The sequence below is a fragment of the Polyodon spathula genome, chromosome 43 (assembly GCF_017654505.1).
Source record: "Polyodon spathula isolate WHYD16114869_AA chromosome 43, ASM1765450v1, whole genome shotgun sequence".
NCBI classification, from domain to species: Eukaryota; Metazoa; Chordata; class Actinopteri; order Acipenseriformes; family Polyodontidae; genus Polyodon; species Polyodon spathula.
The window spans coordinates 2,703,917-2,725,261 of NC_054576.1; the positions used below are offsets into that span (position 1 = coordinate 2,703,917).

The 21,345-nt window shown below is 45.0% G+C and overlaps 1 protein-coding gene across 1 annotated transcript; it reads right to left on the reverse strand.

Moving 5' to 3' along the window:
- Nucleotides 1–1,154: 1,154 nt before the first annotated feature.
- On the reverse strand, nt 1,155–19,396 carry LOC121305511 (5'-nucleotidase domain-containing protein 2-like). Its single transcript, XM_041237154.1, has 14 exons — nt 18,964–19,396; nt 13,152–13,336; nt 12,018–12,092; nt 11,807–11,862; nt 11,146–11,239; nt 10,499–10,627; nt 8,224–8,284; nt 7,778–7,880; nt 7,266–7,367; nt 6,009–6,090; nt 3,638–3,724; nt 2,574–2,714; nt 2,398–2,462; nt 1,155–1,948 (listed from the first exon to the last, which is right to left on the reverse strand). The coding sequence occupies exons 1-14, from the start codon at nt 19,235–19,237 to the stop codon at nt 1,687–1,689; spliced, it is 1,716 nt and encodes a 571-aa protein (XP_041093088.1). The 5' UTR covers nt 19,238–19,396; the 3' UTR covers nt 1,155–1,686.
- Between the last annotated feature and the right edge of the window lie 1,949 nt (nt 19,397–21,345).

The window sequence follows — 21,345 nt, forward strand, 5'->3', positions numbered from 1 at the left end:
AGGAACGCTATTTCTAAAGCCACAGCCATGACAGGCAGTAAAAGTACAGATATTTACAAACCTGGGGAGTTTAGCAATCCCAGGTTTTGATGACAGTAAAACACGAGATCGTTTTGGAAAACGGTTTGCTTTCTTGATGCGGAACGCTACAAATGAAAACGAAGACTGATCAAGATGTCCTCTTAACTAAAGCCAAACCTCAAGTCCGTTTGTCACAACATGACCAGACCTCTCTAACACAGCAAGGTATTTCTTCACGCATCTCGGCACGGGGCAATACCATGCCGCAGAGGCTACTGGCTGCAACACTGCATATAAAACATCAAAAGCAGTCTCAATACCAATACGGTACAAGGTCTATAGAAGATGAGAACCCTCTAGATTTATAAAGTCTAAACATTAAGGAGCTTATAATGTCGCCACTTCTCTGACCCCCTTGTCTGCAACTCCAAGCTACTTGGAAATTAAAAAAAAAAAACACACTACATTTCTGTTTTAGTCACGAATAACCACTACCCATTTACAAACGCCTTTCTAACTTAAAAAAAAGAGACAGCTTTTATCACATTTAACATTCTGAAGTCTGACATTCCCTGACAAAGAGTCTCTGACCGGTAAACACTTTGTTATTTTCTTGGCATGCTAGGATGAAAGCTCTGGGCGCTCCGAGTTCAGAGTTCAAAGTTCGCACCCCCCTGTTTTGTGGGTGGACAGAACGGCGGTTCTTCAGGGGGGCGTCCAAACCCCCGCTTAATAATATCCGCCACTTGCTGTACTTCAGGTTTGTAAAATGATTCAAAAGCTGAACTCTGGGGGGGGAACGCAGAGGAGTGTAAGCCCAAAAGGGTGCTGCGGGGAAAGAAAACGGCTTTAAATCGCATTTTTTTAAAACAGAATTAACAAAACAAAAATCAATAGTTGCCAGAACTCGCTCTTAAGAACTTGCGTACTGAGGGAGAAAATTATTTAGATCAGTTCAAGTGTCCATTGGTCACCAAGGTAACCAAAATTCCACGTAGTTTTAAGGTATTGCAGTAGGTTTTGTTCTTCTGAAATGTGGAGAAAGGGAGGGAAGGAGAGGTTCTGTCAACCGCTGCTCTAAAGGGTTTTCCCAACCTAATGTAAAACAAGAAAGAAAAAAAAAATAAAATTGCAAAAAAAAAAAAAAAAAAAAAAAAAAAAAAAAAAGAGTCTGGTTTATAATTGCAATTCCCACCAACTCCAGGCTGCGTTTCACCACTAAGTTTTGAATTATTATTATTATTATTATTAATAATACATCCAGTTTTGTGCCTAATAATTCCTCCAACATCTCCAAAAACATTAGTATCAATATTCTAGATTTTACCCCCAACCCCATCCAACAAATGACTATGAAGAATTCAGGGTTCCTAGAGCAGCGCTTCCCAACCGTGGTCCTGGGGGTCAAGTTAACTATACAATTTTATAAAGTAAACCCAAAATCTGCAACTTTACAAGCTGAAATAAAGAAAGTTAAAGTAAGCAGATTAGTTCAGCTAAGGCTCTAGTTAAGTAATTGAGAGATCAGTAGCCACAGGGAGGCCCCAGGACTGTTGTTTGCTAAGCCCTGCCCCTGTTGTGTTATTTTCCTGCAGTTCGAGATGTCCCCAGCAGGGCCTGCCGTTCCCCTGCAGTTTCTGCTCAGTCTCTGTGCTTCGCTCCCCCTTAGCGGATGTGAGCCATCTCGTCCAGGAAGGGGGTTTTCATGCAGCCGGTGCACAGCTGGTCCATCCACAGCGGGGCCTCGTGCTGCAGGGGGGTGCGTCGGGGGTAGAAGGTGTAGCTGAGGTCGTAGTTCAGCAGGCAGCTGATGGAGGCCATGTAGAGGTCAGAGAACCTGCAGAGGCGTCTGGAGAAGTAGGTGGGGTTGTGGCAGGTCCGGAAGATGCTTCCAAACTGGGGGTTGAACAAGTTCTTGGTCACAGCCCTGTGGGGAAAGGGGGGGGCAGGTCAGGAGTAGAGAAAATTCAAATCTGCCAAAATAGTTTGGCAGACATGCGGAGTTCTTATTGGGCCACGCTTCGTCTTGCATCGTTAGCTATGAAGTAAATTACAGCAAGCATATTCATTCATTTCAGTAGAAATAAGCGAGTGTGGTTACCATGGCACCAAAAGACGAGCGGTAACTCCACTGTTTGTTTTCAAGAACACTCCCTCTAACCCAGGGGTCTCCAATCCCGGTCCTAGGGGGGGCCCAGTGTCCCTCCTGGTTTATGTTCCAACTGTACCCTAAATTACTCAATTAAAACAAAATTTGGTAATAACTGGTCTAATTAATTCATTTAGGACACAGCTGGAACACACTGGATTGAAATGCTTGCTGAAAATTCTCTCTCTGCTGCTGCTGCTTTTAAAACAGCTCTGGACGTTTCGTACCTGAGCTCCTCCCTCTCCTTCAGCCAGTCCTGGAGAACCTTCCGAGACTCCGGGTCTCGATGCACCTGAGGAGGAAGAATGAGGGGGTCAGGGCTAGAGCGTCAGCGCTGGGAGCGTGTCACAGGGAGGGACACGTGCACGCGCACGCACACACACACACACACACACGCGCACACCTGCATGCGCTCCAGCAGTCCCGTGAGTGCCTGCAGCCAGGTGAGGCTCTGGGCGTACTGCTCCGTATTCACCAGCTTTGTCTCCACTTCCAGCTCGGGCACTATGGCGCCAGTCTTCCAGCCGTGGCGCAGCATCAGGTCCTGAAAGGAAGCGGCCAGCGAGAGTCATCCAAACCAAAACTAAACTAAAAGCACAGGCATTCTAGCTTTGATTTTTATTTCAAAGCTAAAGGAGTCTGAATGACTGAGCACGCTGTGGGAACGCATTTCGTTCCAAAACAAGCGACTCCATTAACCCCAGACGTTTACAACCTGTGCCTTTTGCTACATTTCAACTGCAACATTTTTTACGTTTTGGGTCATACTGACCCGATGCAATGTCAAACTAATTTAAAAAACAACCTTAAAATTGATTAACTGTTTTTGTTTGCAAAGGTTTGACTCTCTCTGCTCTTTTAGTCCAGGAGCTGTGATAAAACTTCTTTGACTGCAAGCCTGCGAGCTTCTCATTCTGGAGTGTCTTTACCAGTGAGATGCTGTTGCAATACTGACAGAGAAAATGAGGCTCTGCCCTGTAGATCATATATTGTTTATAAATATCTCCAGACAGGAGCAGCCATTTCCAGAGATAATAATACAAATATAATAATAATAATAATAATAATAATAATAATAATAATAAATTGAAGAAGTTTGTTTTATTCCTGCACACAAATCTACATAGATAAACGCCAGGGGTCACAGTGACCCGAAACATCTTATTTGTACACATGACCTGTTCTTAAAAAAATTTAAAAAAAAAAATCTGAAAAAGGTTCTGTTTTCTGTGTATAAGTTCATGACCCCAACTTAGGAAAAGTCATAAAATATTATACAGAAAATGAAAAGAAAAATAGACCTGAACCCTAACAGGAGGGTTAAAAATTGAGCCTTATCTCATTTATAGCAGCGTTTTAAAAAGTCTTTAGAACTGGACCAATACAGGTATTGCATTACTGTGCTGTATCCTTGTATCCTTCTCCAGACTGATCAAGAGCAAGCATTTATTAAAATCACTGACTCACGGCGAGATCGCTGTACAGGTGATCTCCGAAGTACAGAACTTTGGGCCCTCTCCACCCAGTCAGCCTTAAGAAGTCAAACAGGTTCCCCTGCAAAGCAAACAAAGAAAACGTTGGGGGGGGGAAAAAAAAAAAAAAGCGTCCAAGTGTCGCTCCAAAACCTGTTGCGTCGGTGTGTCGACACGGCGCATGTTCTGCGAAACGTCTTTGCAGTCGCTTCACCGGGAATGCGTCCCCCTGGGAAATACTGAAAACTAAATAAATAAAAATAAATAAATAAAAGGAGAATCTGCAGAGGTAAGCGACTTCGGAACTGGAAGACCGTGGCTGCAGAGGGTTAGGGTCATCTGAACGAATCAATTACACAGGACAAGCGAAATGGGGGAGGGTGCACCCGACAGACACCACACTGGAGTTTCAAGTGTAGCAGCTTTTTTGTCCCCACGAGGGCTGGGGGCTGATTTTGTTAGTCTAAGTTTGCAATAGGCTGCAGACGGTAACCCTACACCAAGCAGCAACAGAGGTTTACAATAGAGTATATTAAAACACACTAATCTCAGGGTTAAAGAGAATGAGATTACACACACACACACACTGAAATAGAACTGCATCTATTTGGCCTGGAGAGTCTTGACAAGTCTTTGAAATCTTGAGCCTATGCTTTAAGTGCACCAGAGAAAACATCTCAGCAGCCTCCATGCATATCCCATCTATAATAATTATAATGCATAATAATAATAATGTTAATGCAAGTGACCAAATAAATCTGAAATTCACACTATTTATATCAGACCACAAGGGGGAGCTCCTCGCCCTGCATTCGCTCCTTCTTTCCTACCCCCTGCTGGGGCCCTAGCAACAGCCAGCTGATTGGGTCCCTCTCCAAAAAATCACCAATCGGGAGCGACACATCAGCTCAGGCTGAGCGGGTCGCTGTGGAGCAAGGACCTCTGCCATCGCTACGGTAACCAAGCCGATGCCCCTCTTGGCACTTTGCAAAACCACGAAGCTCAAAAACTAAAAGAAGAGGCCGTCTTTGAAACTGCCAGGCTTTTTAAAAAGCAGGAATGCCAATTCTTTCCTAACATTTTCTTGTAAATTCTCCCTCTCCCTCTCTTTAAAAACAGGATTTAGTCCAATTACAAAAATACAGCTGATTCTATAATTTAGCATCAACAGCCTATAGAATGAACTGATTTTGCTTGAGAGTCGAACGAATCCTTCCAAATAACGTTAACATAGTGAATTACACAACGCACAGAAGCGCGGTGCACAGTACAAACGGTCGACAAAATCAAACTGAAGCTGGATTGATCCAGCTGCATGTTATGAAGAAACCTTGGCATTCCGATCCGAACGCAGCTCTTAATCCATTCCAGGTTTTACTACGAGCTTGATTAGCCCCCTATAGGCACCAAGCTCGGGTGTGTCTTATTAAAACTCACAGTAAAACCAGGAATTGATTCCACTGCACACACAAAATATATATATATATATATATAAAAGTGCTTGCTCTCTCCGCGCCCCCACGTCGTCCCGCAGAGGGTAGACCATTACGAGGTCATGTCCGAGAGGGTGATGTAAGGACACGGGACACTTCCACATTCCTGTGCCCTGTGAAGGATACATATTAAAACTAATCCACGCAGGAGGTCTTGGTCTGTGCCCAGCTCGGGTGAAGGTCTCGCCTTTCACAGCAGTTCACTTTGCAGAAAAATAAATAAAAAAAAAAAAAAAAAAAAATCTGTCAAAGGAAAAGCATTGCGAGGATAAGAATTTCACAGCAGTCTCCGCAAAAGCTAAATGCAGTGACTTGTTGCTCTCAAAACCCCCCAAAGCTGGAAACGCTGCTAACCCTTAACGTGCCAGGCTCCTCTGCTCACGCGAAGAGGAATTAGGGTTAACCATCAAAATACCGAAGAGAGACTAAAACCGAATTCCAGCAGACAGACCGCGAGAAGCGACCCTTTTTTTTTTTTTTTTTTTTTATACAAAGCAAATTGTCTTGTTTTGAAATCTTCTCCTAGCTAAACGGATAGTTGAAGGACAGTCAAACCCTCTATGAAACTAAACCTGCACTAAAATTTTAAAAGTCTCTCAGCGTCTTCAACAGAAACACTAAAAGAAACTGAATAGATTCAAAACGGCAAACTGGATCCTATTAGAGAAGGGAGCTATGCAGAATATAGCGAGGGAGACATCATAAAAGTCTGAAGGTTGGATTCCCTGAACTTGCACGTACTTTAGCACTAGATTAGACTGACGTGTGTGTGTGTGTGTGTGTCGGACGACCGCAGCGTGTCGATTTCAGTTAGCAGCCGAAGCGCAAACACGTCCCACTGCCTTGCGAGCGACCTGCGACCTGTGACCTGACCTCTTTGTAGATCTGACCCTTTTCCAAGGCGGTGATTTTGTCCCACTGCAGGTCACCATTGCAGTCCAAACGACGGAAAGGTCTGGAATAAAAACGTTACAAAAAAAAAAAAAAAAAAATAAATTAATGGTCACAGCTTTAATATTTAAGTGTGGATAGGAATATATATATATATATATATGACTTCAGGAGGAAACTTGATATGAATCAGGTCTCAAAGCAGAGAGTGCAGTGATCTGTGTATTTTCTAACTTACTTAGACCTGTCAAAGTCAGAGCGCTGGAGAGACATTCCGCTCCAGGTCAAACCTGATAACGAACGACTTCAGGGTCCGGGTGCAGCTTCAGCTGGATCAATTTAACGATTCAAGACAGGGGTTGGAACAAAGACTAGGAATGAAAGAGACAGCTTTGGCCACGCCCTGATTTACAGGATGTATATAAATCCTATTGCAAAAGGTTTGTCTTGTTTGGGGCAAAAATTGGCTTCAACTGTATTCACTGGCAAAAAGGACCAAATTAATTAACACTTATAATAAGAGTTTCCCCATACTGGAGAGCACAGGGTAAAAACCATTGTGACGGCATAGGGAAAGCACAGAGAGGTCTGGTAAAGCATAGGGAAGCATTGTAAAGCACAGAGAAATCTGGTAAAGCATAGGGAAGCATTGTAAAGCACAGAAATCTGGTAAAGCATAGGGAAGCATTGTAAAGCACAGAGAGGTCTGGTAAAGCATAGGGAAGCATTGTAAAGCACAGAGAGGACTGGTAAAGCATAGGGAAGCATTGTAAAGCACAGAGAGGTCTGGTAAAGCATAGGGAAGCATTGTAAAGCACAGAGAGGTCTGGTAAAGCATAGGGAAGCATTGTAAAGCACAGAGAGGTCTGGTAAAGCATAGGGAAGCATTGTAAAGCACAGAGAGGTCTGGTAAAGCATAGGGAAGCATTGTAAAGCACAGAGAGGTCTGGTAAAGCATAGGGAAGCATTGTAAAGCACAGAGAGGTCTGGTAAAGCATAGGGAAGCATTGTAAAGCACAGAGAGGTCTGGTAAAGCATAAGGAAGCATTGCAAAGCACAGAGAGGTCTGGTAAAGCATAGGGGGGCATTGTAAAGCACAGAGGTGTGGTAAAGCATAAGGAAGCATTGTAAAGCACAGAGAGGTCTGGTAAACTAACCCTTAAAAATAATAGTTTCCCCACAGTAAGAGCACAGAGTTCACTCTCGAACCCTGCGCCGAGCAATCCTGTGCAGACTTACTTGATGCAGTTGTTGAAGAAGTGGGGTTTGTCAGCCTGCACTATGACGACATCGAAGAACTCCCTCCACTCCTTCCCAACCATGTACTTCATTCCTTTGTCACTGAAATACAAGAGGAGCGACAGGACAGCCTGACAAATACATAATGCAAAAAATCACAGAGCACACACTTGGTCACTTTCCATACCTCTAACCACTAGAGCCACACTGCTTCCCTCCCTCCCAGTCCCTCAGCTCTAACCACTAGACTAGAGTCACACTGCTTCCCTCCCTCCCAGTCCCTCAGCTCTAACCACTAGACTAGACCACACTGCTTCCCTCCCTCCCAGTCCCTCAGCTCTAACCACTAGAGCCACACTGCTTCCCTCCCTCCCAGTCCCTCAGCTCTAACCACTAGGCTAGAGCCACACTGCTTCCCTCCCTCCCAGCCCCTCGGCTGTTTAGTTTTGTTGTTAAGGATGCTGTCTTAATGAAATCGTTATGCTGTGCCACAGCCCCACAGCTGCACTCACACGAAGCTGAACGGGCTGTTAGTGATCAGGAAAAGCTTCTTCCCCTGGCTGACCAGCCTCTGCAGCACAGCGTACGTCTCGTCTCCTCTCAGAATGTATTTCTCTGAGGGGAAGAAAATCCCCCCCAAAAAAAGAGGACAGGCATGAGCTCAAACACTTCACATAACACGCCCCCGTTTCGGTTTTCTTCCCATTCCATCCCCTCACCGCTCTCTGTGTGAACAAGAGTCTCTTTCCCTCTGCCCTAAGTCTATCTCCACTTCATTTCCACACTGTGTTCTCTAGTCCTGGTTTCTGATTTGCACTTCAAGAACTGGTTTCAGGGTAAAACTATGGTCAACGCTTTTTAAGATTTGAAAGACTTTAAAAATGATCCCCCCCCCCCCCCAAAAAAAAAAAGTGCTGTGAATCTGTGAGCCAGTGCTAGCGAGACTTGGTTCACATACCGAGATCCTGCATGATCCATCTGTACATGTAGCCCTTGATGTGCACGTTCCCAATGGCGTCCTAGAGACAGAGAGAGAGAGAGAGAGAGAGAGAGACACAGAGAGAGAGAGAGAGAGAGAGAGACAGATAAAATTAATCAGTAACAGATAATATGAACCAAGCCAAAGAAAATATAATAACGATGTATCTGATGTACAGTATTTATTGAAAGTACTCATGATTTCAAGGTAAAGCGTCTGAATCAGAGAGAACATTATTCAAAAAATGACCCAAAACCTTATTTGGAGAGCTGACTGTCAGAGGGATAACCCCTTATATATCTGCACAGTTTCGTGAGAGAACGTTAAGCTTAAAATATATATCTCTTTTGATCTCAAACCAGCAAGCATTTTCTGGTTAGTGAAACTGCGTTTGTAGTAAACTAGGTTACATGAAAATCATGTCTCTGCTGCATAAGACTCAATGATTTTTCTAAAAAGCATTTGTTTGGGGGTTTTTTTCGGTGGCTTTGCACACACACACACACACACACACACACACACACATGAGATCAGGAGACGCAGGCCCGGCAGGGAGTTTAATCCCATTTCCAACAGCTCTCAACCTCTCATGACTCTGTCTGGACACACAGTGCATCCCCTCCTGGCTTCGATACAGGCGACTATTAGGAACAGTGATTCAGCCCTTTCAGTTTGCAGATCCAAGCCGTTACTTCCTGCATCTCTACTTTCATCGCATGAGACTTTTAAACACAAAACCTCCAGGAGCTGATTAACACTGCGCAGCACGGAAACGTTTCGACATGCCCTAACAACGATCAGACTCAAGAATAAGCATTTTGCTTTGCAATACCGCCTTCAGCCGACATAAGTCTTTTATTCTTACAATGCAGAATAAACCTGACTGCAGACCGGAGGTCGTTTACAAATTACAGCAGCAGCTGTCTTCTGAAACTTTACAATCACACTAAAAAAAAACAAAAAAAAAACACACAACAAAACTACCCACGTTAACATGGACAGTTTCTAAAAATAAATAAAGAAGTTAAATAAAATTCTAGTTCATTGAAGCAATCAAAACAAACCAAAATCCTCTGTATTCATGCGCCAAACCACAAGCCAGCTTCCTCCTGCGACACCACATTGCTTAAGCAAAATACACAGCTGCCCTTTCACCCACATAAACAAAGGAACGAGGCTGGCTGGCCTGTGCAGTTTCTGTGTCAGGTCTGCTGCTATTCTTAAGAAGAAGTTCGGACTGAAAGCTACAGCCGCCGCGCCCACAGAGGATTTGCAGATGCAAACGAAATGGAAAAAAGATTAAAGTTCTCCTTCAGGAATTGTTTTAAAGATCTAAAAAAAAAAAAAAAAAAAAATTCTTAAAAAACAACACACAGCATTTTGCGATGCATCAGAAATCGTCCGGTTCCAAACTGATTGCTCTCAGAACTTTGTCAAGTCGGGTCTGAAAGGATCCCAGTGATTCAACATCAGCAACATGACTAGGTAACCCATTCCATCCCCTCCCCACTCTCTGTGTGAAGAAGAATCTCCTTCAACAACATGACTAGGTAACCCATTCCATCCCCTCACCGCTCTCTGTGTGAAGAAGAGTCTCCTTCAGCAACATGACTAGGTAACCCATTCCATCCCCTCACCACTCTCTGTGGAAGAAGAGTCTCTTTCAGCAACATGACTAGGTAACCCATTCCATCCCCTCACCACTCTCTGTGTGAAGAAGAGTCTCCTTCAACAACATGACTAGGTAACCCATTCCATCCCCTCACCACTCTCTGTGTGAAGAAGAGTCTCCTTCAACAACATGACTAGGTAACCCATTCCATCCCCTCACCACTCTGTGTGAAGAAGAGTCTCCTTCCCTCTGACCAAAAGTTTTGCACGCCCTACAGAAATAACACATTTTGCTTTACAAAGTCGAATGAAACCTGCTGAATTGTGCAAAGTTAACATACTGAATCGCACACCAGTGCTTTGTAGTTTTCCCCATCTACTTCACAAAAAAATGATACATTGAAGACATTTCAAAATCTAACGTGAAATGCTACCGTGCTGCTATTATGGCTTCCGGTAGATTTATTTATTTGTTTATTTTTTTGTAGTTTCTTTGATTACACAAACTACGTTCATGTCAATTTTTATTTCAATCCTAAAATTCTAGGTGATGCAGAACTTTTGGCCAGAGCTGTCTCTGCAGATAGAAGACGATCCCAGGTCACGGCCAGTCTTGGCAGTGACAAGAACTTCGAACTCTCACCGAAACATCCTTGTAAAGATGCACAGGGTCGTAGTCTATGTTGTTGCTGATGAAGAAGTCGTTGGCGGAAGCCAGCAGAGTCATTTCAGGAATGGAGAAAATATCCATGAACTGCTTCATTTTGGGACCCTGTGAGAATGATTGAAAAATAATAATAATAACAATAATTCTGCATTAATACTAAACCTGCTATACAATACCAAATAAAAGAAACATTTCACCAACTTACTAAAACCACAGAACAGCACAATTGTTTACATCCTTTACAAACCTGCCTGCAAAGCAAACCTCTGGGTGTGAGAATTTCAATTTCCTCTCAGTAATCAGCAATGCAGAAACAGGCGCTCGTGTGTCGAAAACGTTAGACCGCTTTGCTCTTTAAAATCGGGCATCTTAAAAACCAAAAAGCCCCTTGCCTTTTATCGTGTGTGGTCAGGTTTTATAAAACGGCAGACGTATATTGGTTGCTGTAATTCCGTCCGCGCAGAAGAGGCGTCCACAGAACGAAATCCACGCAGACCTTTCCTGTTCTACAGTATTTCAGCTTCATTTACCTGCTAGGTTTGCAGCACTAAGAAGATAACTGTGTGACTGTCTGCTAACTCTCTGAACTTAGCCTGCCCCCCACTTTCCAGACCTTCGCTCACCTTGCCATAGAAGTCGCTAACTTGGTGCAGAGGGATATGGTGCGTCCCACCATACAGCTCGATGACTTCGTCATCCGGGACCGGCTTCAGCCCCCTGTGTGAGAAAGAGGAGGACCGGGCATCAGACTGGGAGGGAGGGAAGCAGTGTGGCTCTAGTGGTTAGAGCTGAGGGACTGGGAGGGAGGGAAGCAGTGTGGCTCTAGTGGTTAGAGCTGAGGGACTGGGAGGGAGGGAAAGCAGTGTGGCTCTAGTGGTTAGAGCTGAGGGACTGGGAGGGAGGGAAGCAGTGTGGCTCTAGTGGTTAGAGCTGAGGGACTGGGAGGGAGGGAAGCAGTGTGGCCCTAGTGGTTAGAGCTGAGGGACTGAGAGGGAGGGAAGCAGTGTGGCTCTAGTGGTTAGAGCTGAGGGACTGGGAGGGAGGGAAGCAGTGTAGCTCCAGTGGTTAGAGCTGAGGGACTGGGAGGGAGGGAAGCAGTGTGGCTCTAGTGGTTAGAGCTGAGGGACTGGGAGGGAGGGAAGCAGTGTAGCTCCAGTGGTTAGAGCTGAGGGACTGGGAGGGAGGGAAGCAGTGTGGCTCTAGTCTAGCGGTTAGAGTCAGGGGACCGGGAGAGCCCAGTCTAGTTCTCTCCCTTCCAGTCCCTTGCACACCCAGAATATGTACCTGTAAACTGTCCCCAACTGGATATAATGAAAGGCGTCAATTTTCATCAGCAAACCCTAAATGAAAAATAAATTTAAAAAAAAACATTTATGGTCAATTTGTCCTTCAAGACAAAAGTACTCCTGCAGGTCAGAATCGCATCTTTACGTCTCAGGTGTCCCCCCCCAATTCGAAAAGACTGGGACTGGGGGGAAAGTGCAAAGAGAGTTACCTTTTGGATATCGTAGTGCAGACCCCTGGCGGCAAAATTGGGCAGGTAGTCGTATTTCCGGAGGTCTTCAGGGTACTGTGAAGAAGTAAAACACATACAGCAACAAATACAGCAACTAAAGTCTGCAGTTACTCGCTGCAACAGTATCGTCAACACAAACTTGTACAGCAGTGTGCAACTGAATAAAAACACCCTGTTGCTTCTGTACAGGTCGCATTTGTTGTGCAAATGAAAATCAAGCCTCTGGGACTGAATCTTGGAAAAATTGTCAAACATGCAAACTGCCAATCGCCTTACAATTGATGATTTTAAAATAGGCCACAAAGTGTTAGGATCAGTTAAGATCACGGTTAACGGCTTCTTACGCATGCAGAAAACGTTACCGAGCAAAACGAAACAGATGGGAAATGGCTAATTTCTTCGAGCGCCGTGCCCTGCGTGATTTTTATATATCTGGTGCGGCTGTTTTAGTCTCTTCAAGGAAACTAAACTTGTGTATTAGTTTTCAGTTAGCTGCCCCTTTTTCTGAGCACATTTGGTTCAGTTAAAGACGTAGGGAAAGTGCTGATTGTCAAACAAGTTCACTGTTTTTCCCCCCCCCCCTTCCTGTAACTTGATCGAGGCAATGATTCGGTTTCACTGATAATTCGAAACCGAACGTAAATGGCATAGAAATAGAAAACAAAAGGTGAACTTATTTCACAGGCAACAACAAGAGTTTGATTACGAAACGGATTGAATTCCAGGGAAAAGGAATCGTTTTATTTATTTATTTAGTTTTTTGTCTCAAACGCAGAGTCTACTGCACAGAACAGCGGCTGTCCTTTTTTTATGGGGTACACTATTTATTTTACAAGCAATTTCTGCTTTGCAATACAGCGCTGGCAATATATTTACACAGTTAATCTAAAACGAAAAGCCATGCGTTGAAATGGAACTTGTAACACTGAGGTGTTAGAACCCAGAACTTTAGGATTAAACATTAAAATTTTTTTTTTTTTAAAAAAACACACACACACCACAGAGGAAAAATGCTTGTCGTTTCCAAAAATGGAAATACAGCACAAAAAACGTCACGCTGCCGATCAAACGCTACAGCCCCACAACGAGAAGCAGTGGTCTGAACTGCCCTACCTTGAAGCTCTCTACGAGGAAGTCTCTGGCCGCGTCGTAGATCATGTTGTTCAGCGCGCTCGAGTACAGAGCCAGGGTGTAATCGTAGTCAAAGCCGTAGATGTCCACCTCGTGCAGGTTGACCTCGTTGTTGGCGTAGATCGTGGCTGGGTTCAGCAGGTTGCACACGCCTGGAGGAAGCAGATCTGAAAACGGGAGACACACAAAACTCAGTACTCAACACACACACGCAAGCACCTCTTCAGAAGCCGCAAGTCAGCATTTGCTTTGAGTCAATGCTCGATCGCAAACATCGACAGTGAAAAAAGATAGTTTCATTCTAGATGAGCGGCGCAGGCAACTTGCAGACATGAGTAAACTCTGCTTTGAAAACAGGCTCCTCTTGACCGATTCTAGTTTGCTTGCAGGAGTCGGTAGATGTTTTTGGACGGGGAGTTTGGGGGGGGGGGGGGGGGCTTGTCTTTACCTTTGCAGCAGGGAGGGGTGTTTTGTTTGTGTTCAGAAAACTCGAAAGGCGATCCTAGAACAGAAAGCTGATCAAGAAGTCACCCTAAACACTTCTCTGGTGTTAATGACCACTTACTTTCTGTTAAAATGTTTATTAAAATTACTGTAATGTGTAAACTTGCGGTACAGAATTTAACTGCACATGAAGTGATTAATACAATAAACATTGGTCTGCACTACATGCTATGCGATACCTATAAATTTGCCCTTCGCGTTTAAAAAATGGTTCGGCTAAATATTTAGTCTCCTGTTTTATTATTGTAGAAGCAAGCAACAACTGTCCAGCTGCTGTCTACAGAATCTGCTACCACCTTGTATATAAATCCCTCTTTCTTAGATAGTGAAGCAGAGCCTGTCTGCTTCTGCAAGCTCTATGCTGGGTTTATTTCAAGCAGATCGTACAGTGCAAGCTGTGGCACAGCACCAAACGCTTTGTGTTTGCAGATTGACAGGGACTCATTAGAAGGGTTCTGCTATATTGTGCAAGAAGCAGTTCCTGGCTGAGCAGCCACGTCAACAACTATAGCTGTAAGAGAAAGGGGGCTCCCTCCAGTCCAGAGCAGGCTTGAGGCACAGAGACTGAACTGCTCCCTCCCTCCCTCCCTCACCCCCTAAGAGAAAGGGTGCTCCCTCCTGTCCAGGGCAGGTTTGAGGCACAGAGACTGAACTGCTCCCTCCCTCCCTCACCCCCCTAAGAGAAAGGGGGCTCCCTCCAGTCCAGGGCAGGTTTGAGGCACAGGAGACTGAACTGCTCCCTCCTTCACGAGGAGACGCACCCTGCGTGCACAGCCCAGTGGTCCTGAGAGATACAACCAGCGCGGACCACCATTGCGCATGTTGCATTGCAAAAAACCACTACTCTCTTGAAAAGGCTGCCTGTGTTGAAACGTTGGTAGCGAAACAGGAAACAGATGTTCCCCTTTCTACTCCTGGAACAAATTCCATAACGCACACTGAAAAGACTTTGCCTGAACACGCCACGTGGATCTCAAACAGCCCAGTTTAACTCTTGGCTGTAAACCCTGTGTGGGTAAAAGTGTGTAGAGACTAGCTGGGCATCGACGAATCGCGCGACACTATCTTTAGCAGAGGCACACGCCTTTCATAACGTGATCTCAAACCACAAAATATTAGTTCCTGAGTGAAGTGTTCTGCAGTTGGCACAGTTACTCCTCCCTCGATCTTCAACGTATCTCTCTCAACACATCCATCGTGAATTGATTGTATGATTCTATTCTGCATCACGTAAGCAGCATTTCAGGACCGCCCCACGCATCGCGACATACATCGCGACACAGGTGTAGCGACACGCCCCTAGTTTTGGGGTCACTTGCCTGGTTGAAATGCACGTACGTGTTTTGGGGTAAAAAGGAAGTTCGGGGAATTTGTGAAACACAAGGGTATCATATCCTAACCCTAACCATAGAGCTTTAACTTAAAGCTGAGCCAAATCGCTAAGTTTCAGTACAGGCAGGAAAAAAACATTTGATATGCGACTGACAATTGAACAGTTTTTGTTTTTCACCCTGTCAAATTCTGTACTGGTGGCAGGACAAAACATTTCAATATTTCAAAACACTGCTTGAAAACGTCTTTGGTAAGAAGAAAAAAAAATTAACTGTTTGCATGCGTTAACATATGAGAATTTATACAGCAACGAATGAATGAATCAATTATATAAAGGAGAACAATCATTAATGGTGTCTCTCAAGTTGGAGAAACAAGAAAGATTAAAATCAAAAGGCACTGAATTTAACAGACAATCGTTTGTTTCACAGGAATGCAATAAACATTGCAGAGTCAAGGGAAAATGCCAGGCTGAAGGAGACTCTTCTTCACACAGAGAGTGGGGAGGGGATGGAATGGGTTACCTAGTCATGTTGCTGAAGGAGACTCTTCTTCACACAGAGAGTGGTGAGGGGATGGAATGGGTTACCTAGTCATGTTGCTGAAGGAGACTCTTCTTCACACAGAGAGTGGTGAGGGGATGGAATGGGTTACCTAGTCATGTTGCTGAAGGAGACTCTTCTTCACACAGAGAGTGGTGAGGGGATGGAATGGGTTCCCTAGTCATGTTGTTGAAGGAGACTCTTCTTCACACAGAGAGTGGTGAGGGGATGGAATGGGTTACCTAGTCATGTTGCTGAAGGAGACTCTTCTTCACACAGAGAGTGGTGAGGGGATGGAATGGGTTACCTAGTCATGTTGCTGAAGGAGACTCTTCTTCACACAGAGAGTGGTGAGGGGATGGAATGGGTTACCTAGTCATGTTGTTGAAGGAGACTCTTCACACAGAGAGTGGTGAGGGGATGGAATGGGTTACCTAGTCATGTTGCTGAAGGAGACTCTTCTTCACACAGAGAGTGGGGAGGGGATGGAATGGGTTACCTAGTCATGTTGCTGAAGGAGACTCTTCTTCACACAGAGAGTGGTGAGGGGATGGAATGGGTTACCTAGTCATGTTGCTGAAGGAGACTCTTCTTCACACAGAGAGTGGTGAGGGGATGGAATGGGTTACCTAGTCATGTTGCTGAAGGAGACTCTTCTTCACACAGAGAGTGGTGAGGGGATGGAATGGGTTACCTAGTCATGTTGCTGAAGGAGACTCTTCTTCACACAGAGAGTGGTGAGGGGATGGAATGGGTTACCTAGTCATGTTGCTGAAGGAGACTCTTCTTCACACAGAGAGTGGTGAGGGGATGGAATGGGTTACCTAGTCATGTTGCTGAAGGAGACTCTTCTTCACACAGAGAGTGGTGAGGGGATGGAATGGGTTACCTAGTCATGTTGTTGAAGGAGACTCTTCTTCACACAGAGAGTGGTGAGGGGATGGAATGGGTTACCTAGTCATGTTGCTGAAGGAGACTCTTCTTCACACAGAGAGTGGTGAGGGGATGGAATGGGTTACCTAGTCATGTTGTTGAAGGAGACTCTTCTTCACACAGAGAGTGGTGAGGGGATGGAATGGGTTACCTAGTCATGTTGCTGAAGGAGACTCTTCTTCACACAGAGAGTGGTGAGGGGATGGAATGGGTTACCTAGTCATGTTGTTGAAGGAGACTCTTCTTCACACAGAGAGTGGTGAGGGGATGGAATGGGTTACCTAGTCATGTTGTTGAAGGAGACTCTTCTTCACACAGAGAGTGGTGAGGGGATGGAATGGGTTACCTAGTCATGTTGCTGAAGGAGACTCTTCTTCACACAGAGAGTGGTGAGGGGATGGAATGGGTTACCTAGTCATGTTGCTGAAGGAGACTCTTCTTCACACAGAGAGTGGTGAGGGGATGGAATGGGTTACCTAGTCATGTTGCTGAAGGAGACTCTTCTTCACACAGAGAGTGGTGAGGGGATGGAATGGGTTACCTAGTCATGTTGCTGAAGGAGACTCTTCTTCACACAGAGAGTGGGGAGGGGATGGAATGGGTTACCTAGTCATGTTGTTGAAGGAGACTCTTCTTCACACAGAGAGTGGTGAGGGGATGGAATGGGTTACCTAGTCATGTTGCTGAAGGAGACTCTTCTTCACACAGAGAGTGGTGAGGGGATGGAATGGGTTACCTAGTCATGTTGCTGAAGGAGACTCTTCTTCACACAGAGAGTGGTGAGGGGATGGAATGGGTTACCTAGTCATGTTGCTGAAGGAGACTCTTCTTCACACAGAGAGTGGTGAGGGGATGGAATGGGTTACCTAGTCATGTTGCTGAAGGAGACTCTTCTTCACACAGAGAGTGGTGAGGGGATGGAATGGGTTACCTAGTCATGTTGTTGAAGGAGACTCTTCTTCACACAGAGAGTGGTGAGGGGATGGAATGGGTTACCTAGTCATGTTGCTGAAGGAGACTCTTCTTCACACAGAGAGTGGTGAGGGGATGGAATGGGTTACCTAGTCATGTTGCTGAAGGAGACTCTTCTTCACACAGAGAGTGGTGAGGGGGTGGAATGGGTTACCTAGTCATGTTGTTGAAGGAGACTCTTCTTCACACAGAGAGTGGGGAGGGGATGGAATGGGTTACCTAGTCATGTTGCTGAAGGAGACTCTTCTTCACACAGAGAGTGGTGAGGGGATGGAATGGGTTACCTAGTCATGTTGCTGAAGGAGACTCTTCTTCACACAGAGAGTGGTGAGGGGATGGAATGGGTTACCTAGTCATGTTGTTGAAGGAGACTCTTCTTCACACAGAGAGTGGTGAGGGGGTGGAATGGGTTACCTAGTCATGTTGCTGAAGGAGACTCTTCTTCACACAGAGAGTGGTGAGGGGATGGAATGGGTTACCTAGTCATGTTGTTGAAGGAGACTCTTCTTCACACAGAGAGTGGTGAGGGGATGGAATGGGTTACCTAGTCATGTTGCTGAAGGAGACTCTTCTTCACACAGAGAGTGGTGAGGGGATGGAATGGGTTACCTAGTCATGTTGTTGAAGGAGACTCTTCTTCACACAGAGAGTGGTGAGGGGATGGAATGGGTTCCCTAGTCATGTTGTTGAAGGAGACTCTTCTTCACACAGAGAGTGGTGAGGGGATGGAATGGGTTACCTAGTCATGTTGCTGAAGGAGACTCTTCTTCACACAGAGAGCGGTGAGGGGATGGAATGGGTTACCTAGTCATGTTGCTGAAGGAGACTCTTCTTCACACAGAGAGTGGTGAGGGGATGAATTACTACCATCATAATAACCAGACCCAAAGCACAGCTGTGTGAACTGTATTACAGCACAAAAACCAATACATAACAGCATTAATCGTGAGAATATTGAAAGTACGTCACCGCAGCTTTTTGATAGTTCTTGAAAAAGTAAGAAAAAACAAAGCATAGCACTGACAATGCCTCGTGTATTTTGACCAAAGCACTTGAAGATACAACACAGTGAATGATGCGCATTTCCACATCTTTTGTGTGGAGTGAAAACAGCATTATCCGCTCACGATACTGAACAGGGTTAGGGTTAAAACAAACAAAAAACGCGAGTTTAGCGCTTTGTGTGTCCAGAGAAAAGCCGAGCGTGTGTTTCTTTTTTGACCCACCCTTCTACATTTTAGTACCGTTCGCAGTAAATGTACAAAACATAAAATAAAATAAAAAAATCTCGTCTCAACAGACGAGCGACCAAAAGAAAGCATATTTGCAAACCGTTCAGCGCCCTTGCTGCTCCAAAAAAAGTCGTGCACCTTCCTAACAAATCTTCAAACACCGTCCAAATATAATTAGCTGTTTACAACTGCCAGCATCGTGCAATTAACAACCTTAAATAAAAAAATAAAAAACAAGGAATTTATACAAATACGAATAAAAACAACGATGTGACTTACCGTGCACAAGCCGCTTCATTTCATTATAGCGAGCCCACAAGAACGTCTTGGAGTCCGCTTTGGGAGCGGCGGAGGAATACGACCTTCCCGGCACCGGGACCGAATCTTTCCCCCCTGGTTGGTGCTTTTGGGTCGGGGTGGCCGGGCATTTGTTGCCTGTCCCGTCCGACCCGCTGGGGTCAGAGGCGACCGAACCGTAAGCAAAAGCTTGCAGCTTTGCAGAAACCCAAAGCGGGCGCCAGTGCCACAGGCTGCTCAAGTTTCTGCAAGCCATGTCTTTACTGCCTTAAAGAAAGAACAAAAAAAATATGCACTAAGACTTTTAAGTTACAAACTGCTGTTTTTTTTTTTTTTTTTATAATTTATTTATTCGTTTATTAATTTTTATAAACACTCCTACTGCCTCTATTGCAACACGCTTCTGCAGCAGCTTGCAAAAAAAAAACAACAACACTTAACCACGAAAGTGGCATGCAAGGGGGCGGGCTCTCCCCAAAAACGAATCAGATCATCGGATCAATAGATCGACGCAACGACCTTCCAATGATGACCTCACCCCACAAAGACAGAATGTTCTGGTTTGAACAAGAGGCGGGGTTATAAAATGGAACGCGTTTACCAGCCGCTCCGCCCAATAAGCCCGGTGTTTATGCAAATATCTGTCGTTCTTCGATTCGGATTGGTTATTTTTGGCTGGCTGGCTCATTTGCATAAGTCGTGCCCGCCCAGCCTACGTGTCTGGTTTTGTACCAGCCGTTCCCGTTTACAGCAGAGGAGAACTGGAGTGACGTAAAAAAAAGACTTAAATCTGATCCAAGAACTGTATCACATATCGTCGGGTTGCATAATCTTACACGTGCACGACAGATGTGTTTATATTCTGCAATTGAAACTACAAATAAAATGCAGCGAATGCTTTATGCATAATTGCACGCCTGTTTGCGCTGTATTCATTTTTATTTCAATGCAAAAATAAAAGTTTGAAATTAGGGTTCAAATTAGGGTTTGAGGTTCGTGTATAAAGCGCTTGTTCCCGATGCTGAATCACTGGGATCCTTCAAGACCCCACTTGAAGTTCTGAGATCAACCAGCTGCTCAAGAACCTGACCACCACAGCTGGGACAAACCCTCTCCTCCCGTTCGCCTCTCACCCAGGTCTGACCCGCACTGACCTCAAAACGACCAGAACTGAACGGTCTCAGAAATGCATTGCACAAAACCGATACAAAACAAAATGCTTCACTCATATGCGCATTCTCTCCCCGATCGCACCAGATAAAGTCAGCCGTCTGCACACAGACAAGAGTTGAATAACGAGACAATCTTACAGCACAATTATGATCGAGACATGAACCAGAACATATGCTCATTACATTACATAACCCTCCAAGGTAAACAGAAGCCTGCTTCACCCGCCTGTGCTCTTAGATCACAAAAGACTGGGCAGATTATCTTGCATTTAGAATGTAATCTACACGAGGTCAAATGAACAGATTAACTGGTGTTAGTAGAAGACATAGGGGTCACAAAAATGACATGACATCGATAAACTAAAGCAGGACAGTTAGAAATTAGATTTAGGACAGAGGGAAGGAGACTCTTCTTCACACAGAGAGTGGTGAGGGGATGGAATGGGTTTCCTAGTCATGTTGTTGAAGGAGACTCTTCTTCACACAGAGAGTGGTGAGGGGATGGAATGGGTTACCTAGTCATGTTGTTGAAGGAGACTCTTCTTCACACAGAGAGTGGTGAGGGGATGGAATGGGTTACCTAGTCATGTTGCTGAAGGAGACTCTTCTTCACACAGAGAGTGGTGAGGGGATGGAATGGGTTACCTAGTCATGTTGCTGAAGGAGACTCTTCTTCACACAGAGAGTGGTGAGGGGATGGAATGGGTTACCTAGTCATGTTGTTGAAGGAGACTCTTCTTCACACAGAGAGTGGTGAGGGGGTGGAATGGGTTACCTAGTCATGTTGTTGAAGGAGACTCTTCTTCACACAGAGAGTGGTGAGGGGATGGAATGGGTTACCTAGTCATGTTGTTGAAGGAGACTCTTCTTCACACAGAGAGTGGTGAGGGGATGGAATGGGTTACCTAGTCATGTTGTTGAAGGAGACTCTTCTTCACACAGAGAGTGGTGAGGGGATGGAATGGGTTACCTAATCATGTTGCTGAAGGAGACTCTTCTTCACACAGAGAGTGGTGAGGGGATGGAATGGGTTACCTAGTCATGTTGCTGAAGGAGACTCTTCTTCACACAGAGAGTGGTGAGGGGATGGAATGGGTTACCTAGTCATGTTGCTGAAGGAGACTCTTCTTCACACAGAGAGTGGTGAGGGGATGGAATGGGTTACCTAGTCATGTTGCTGAAGGAGACTCTT

Excerpts from the sequence above, each read along its gene's own strand:
- LOC121305511 (XM_041237154.1), bottom strand. The coding sequence starts at position 19,237 with ATGGCTTGCAGAAACTTGAGCAGCCTGTGGCACTGGCGCCCGCTTTGG. Across the intron at positions 10,628-11,145 it reads TTAGCGACTTCTATGGCAAG|GGTCCCAAAATGAAGCAGTT; the intron begins GTGAGCGAAGGT and ends TCATTCTCACAG. Across the intron at positions 8,285-10,498 it reads ATCTTTACAAGGATGTTTCG|GACGCCATTGGGAACGTGCA; the intron begins GTGAGAGTTCGA and ends CTCTGTCTCTAG.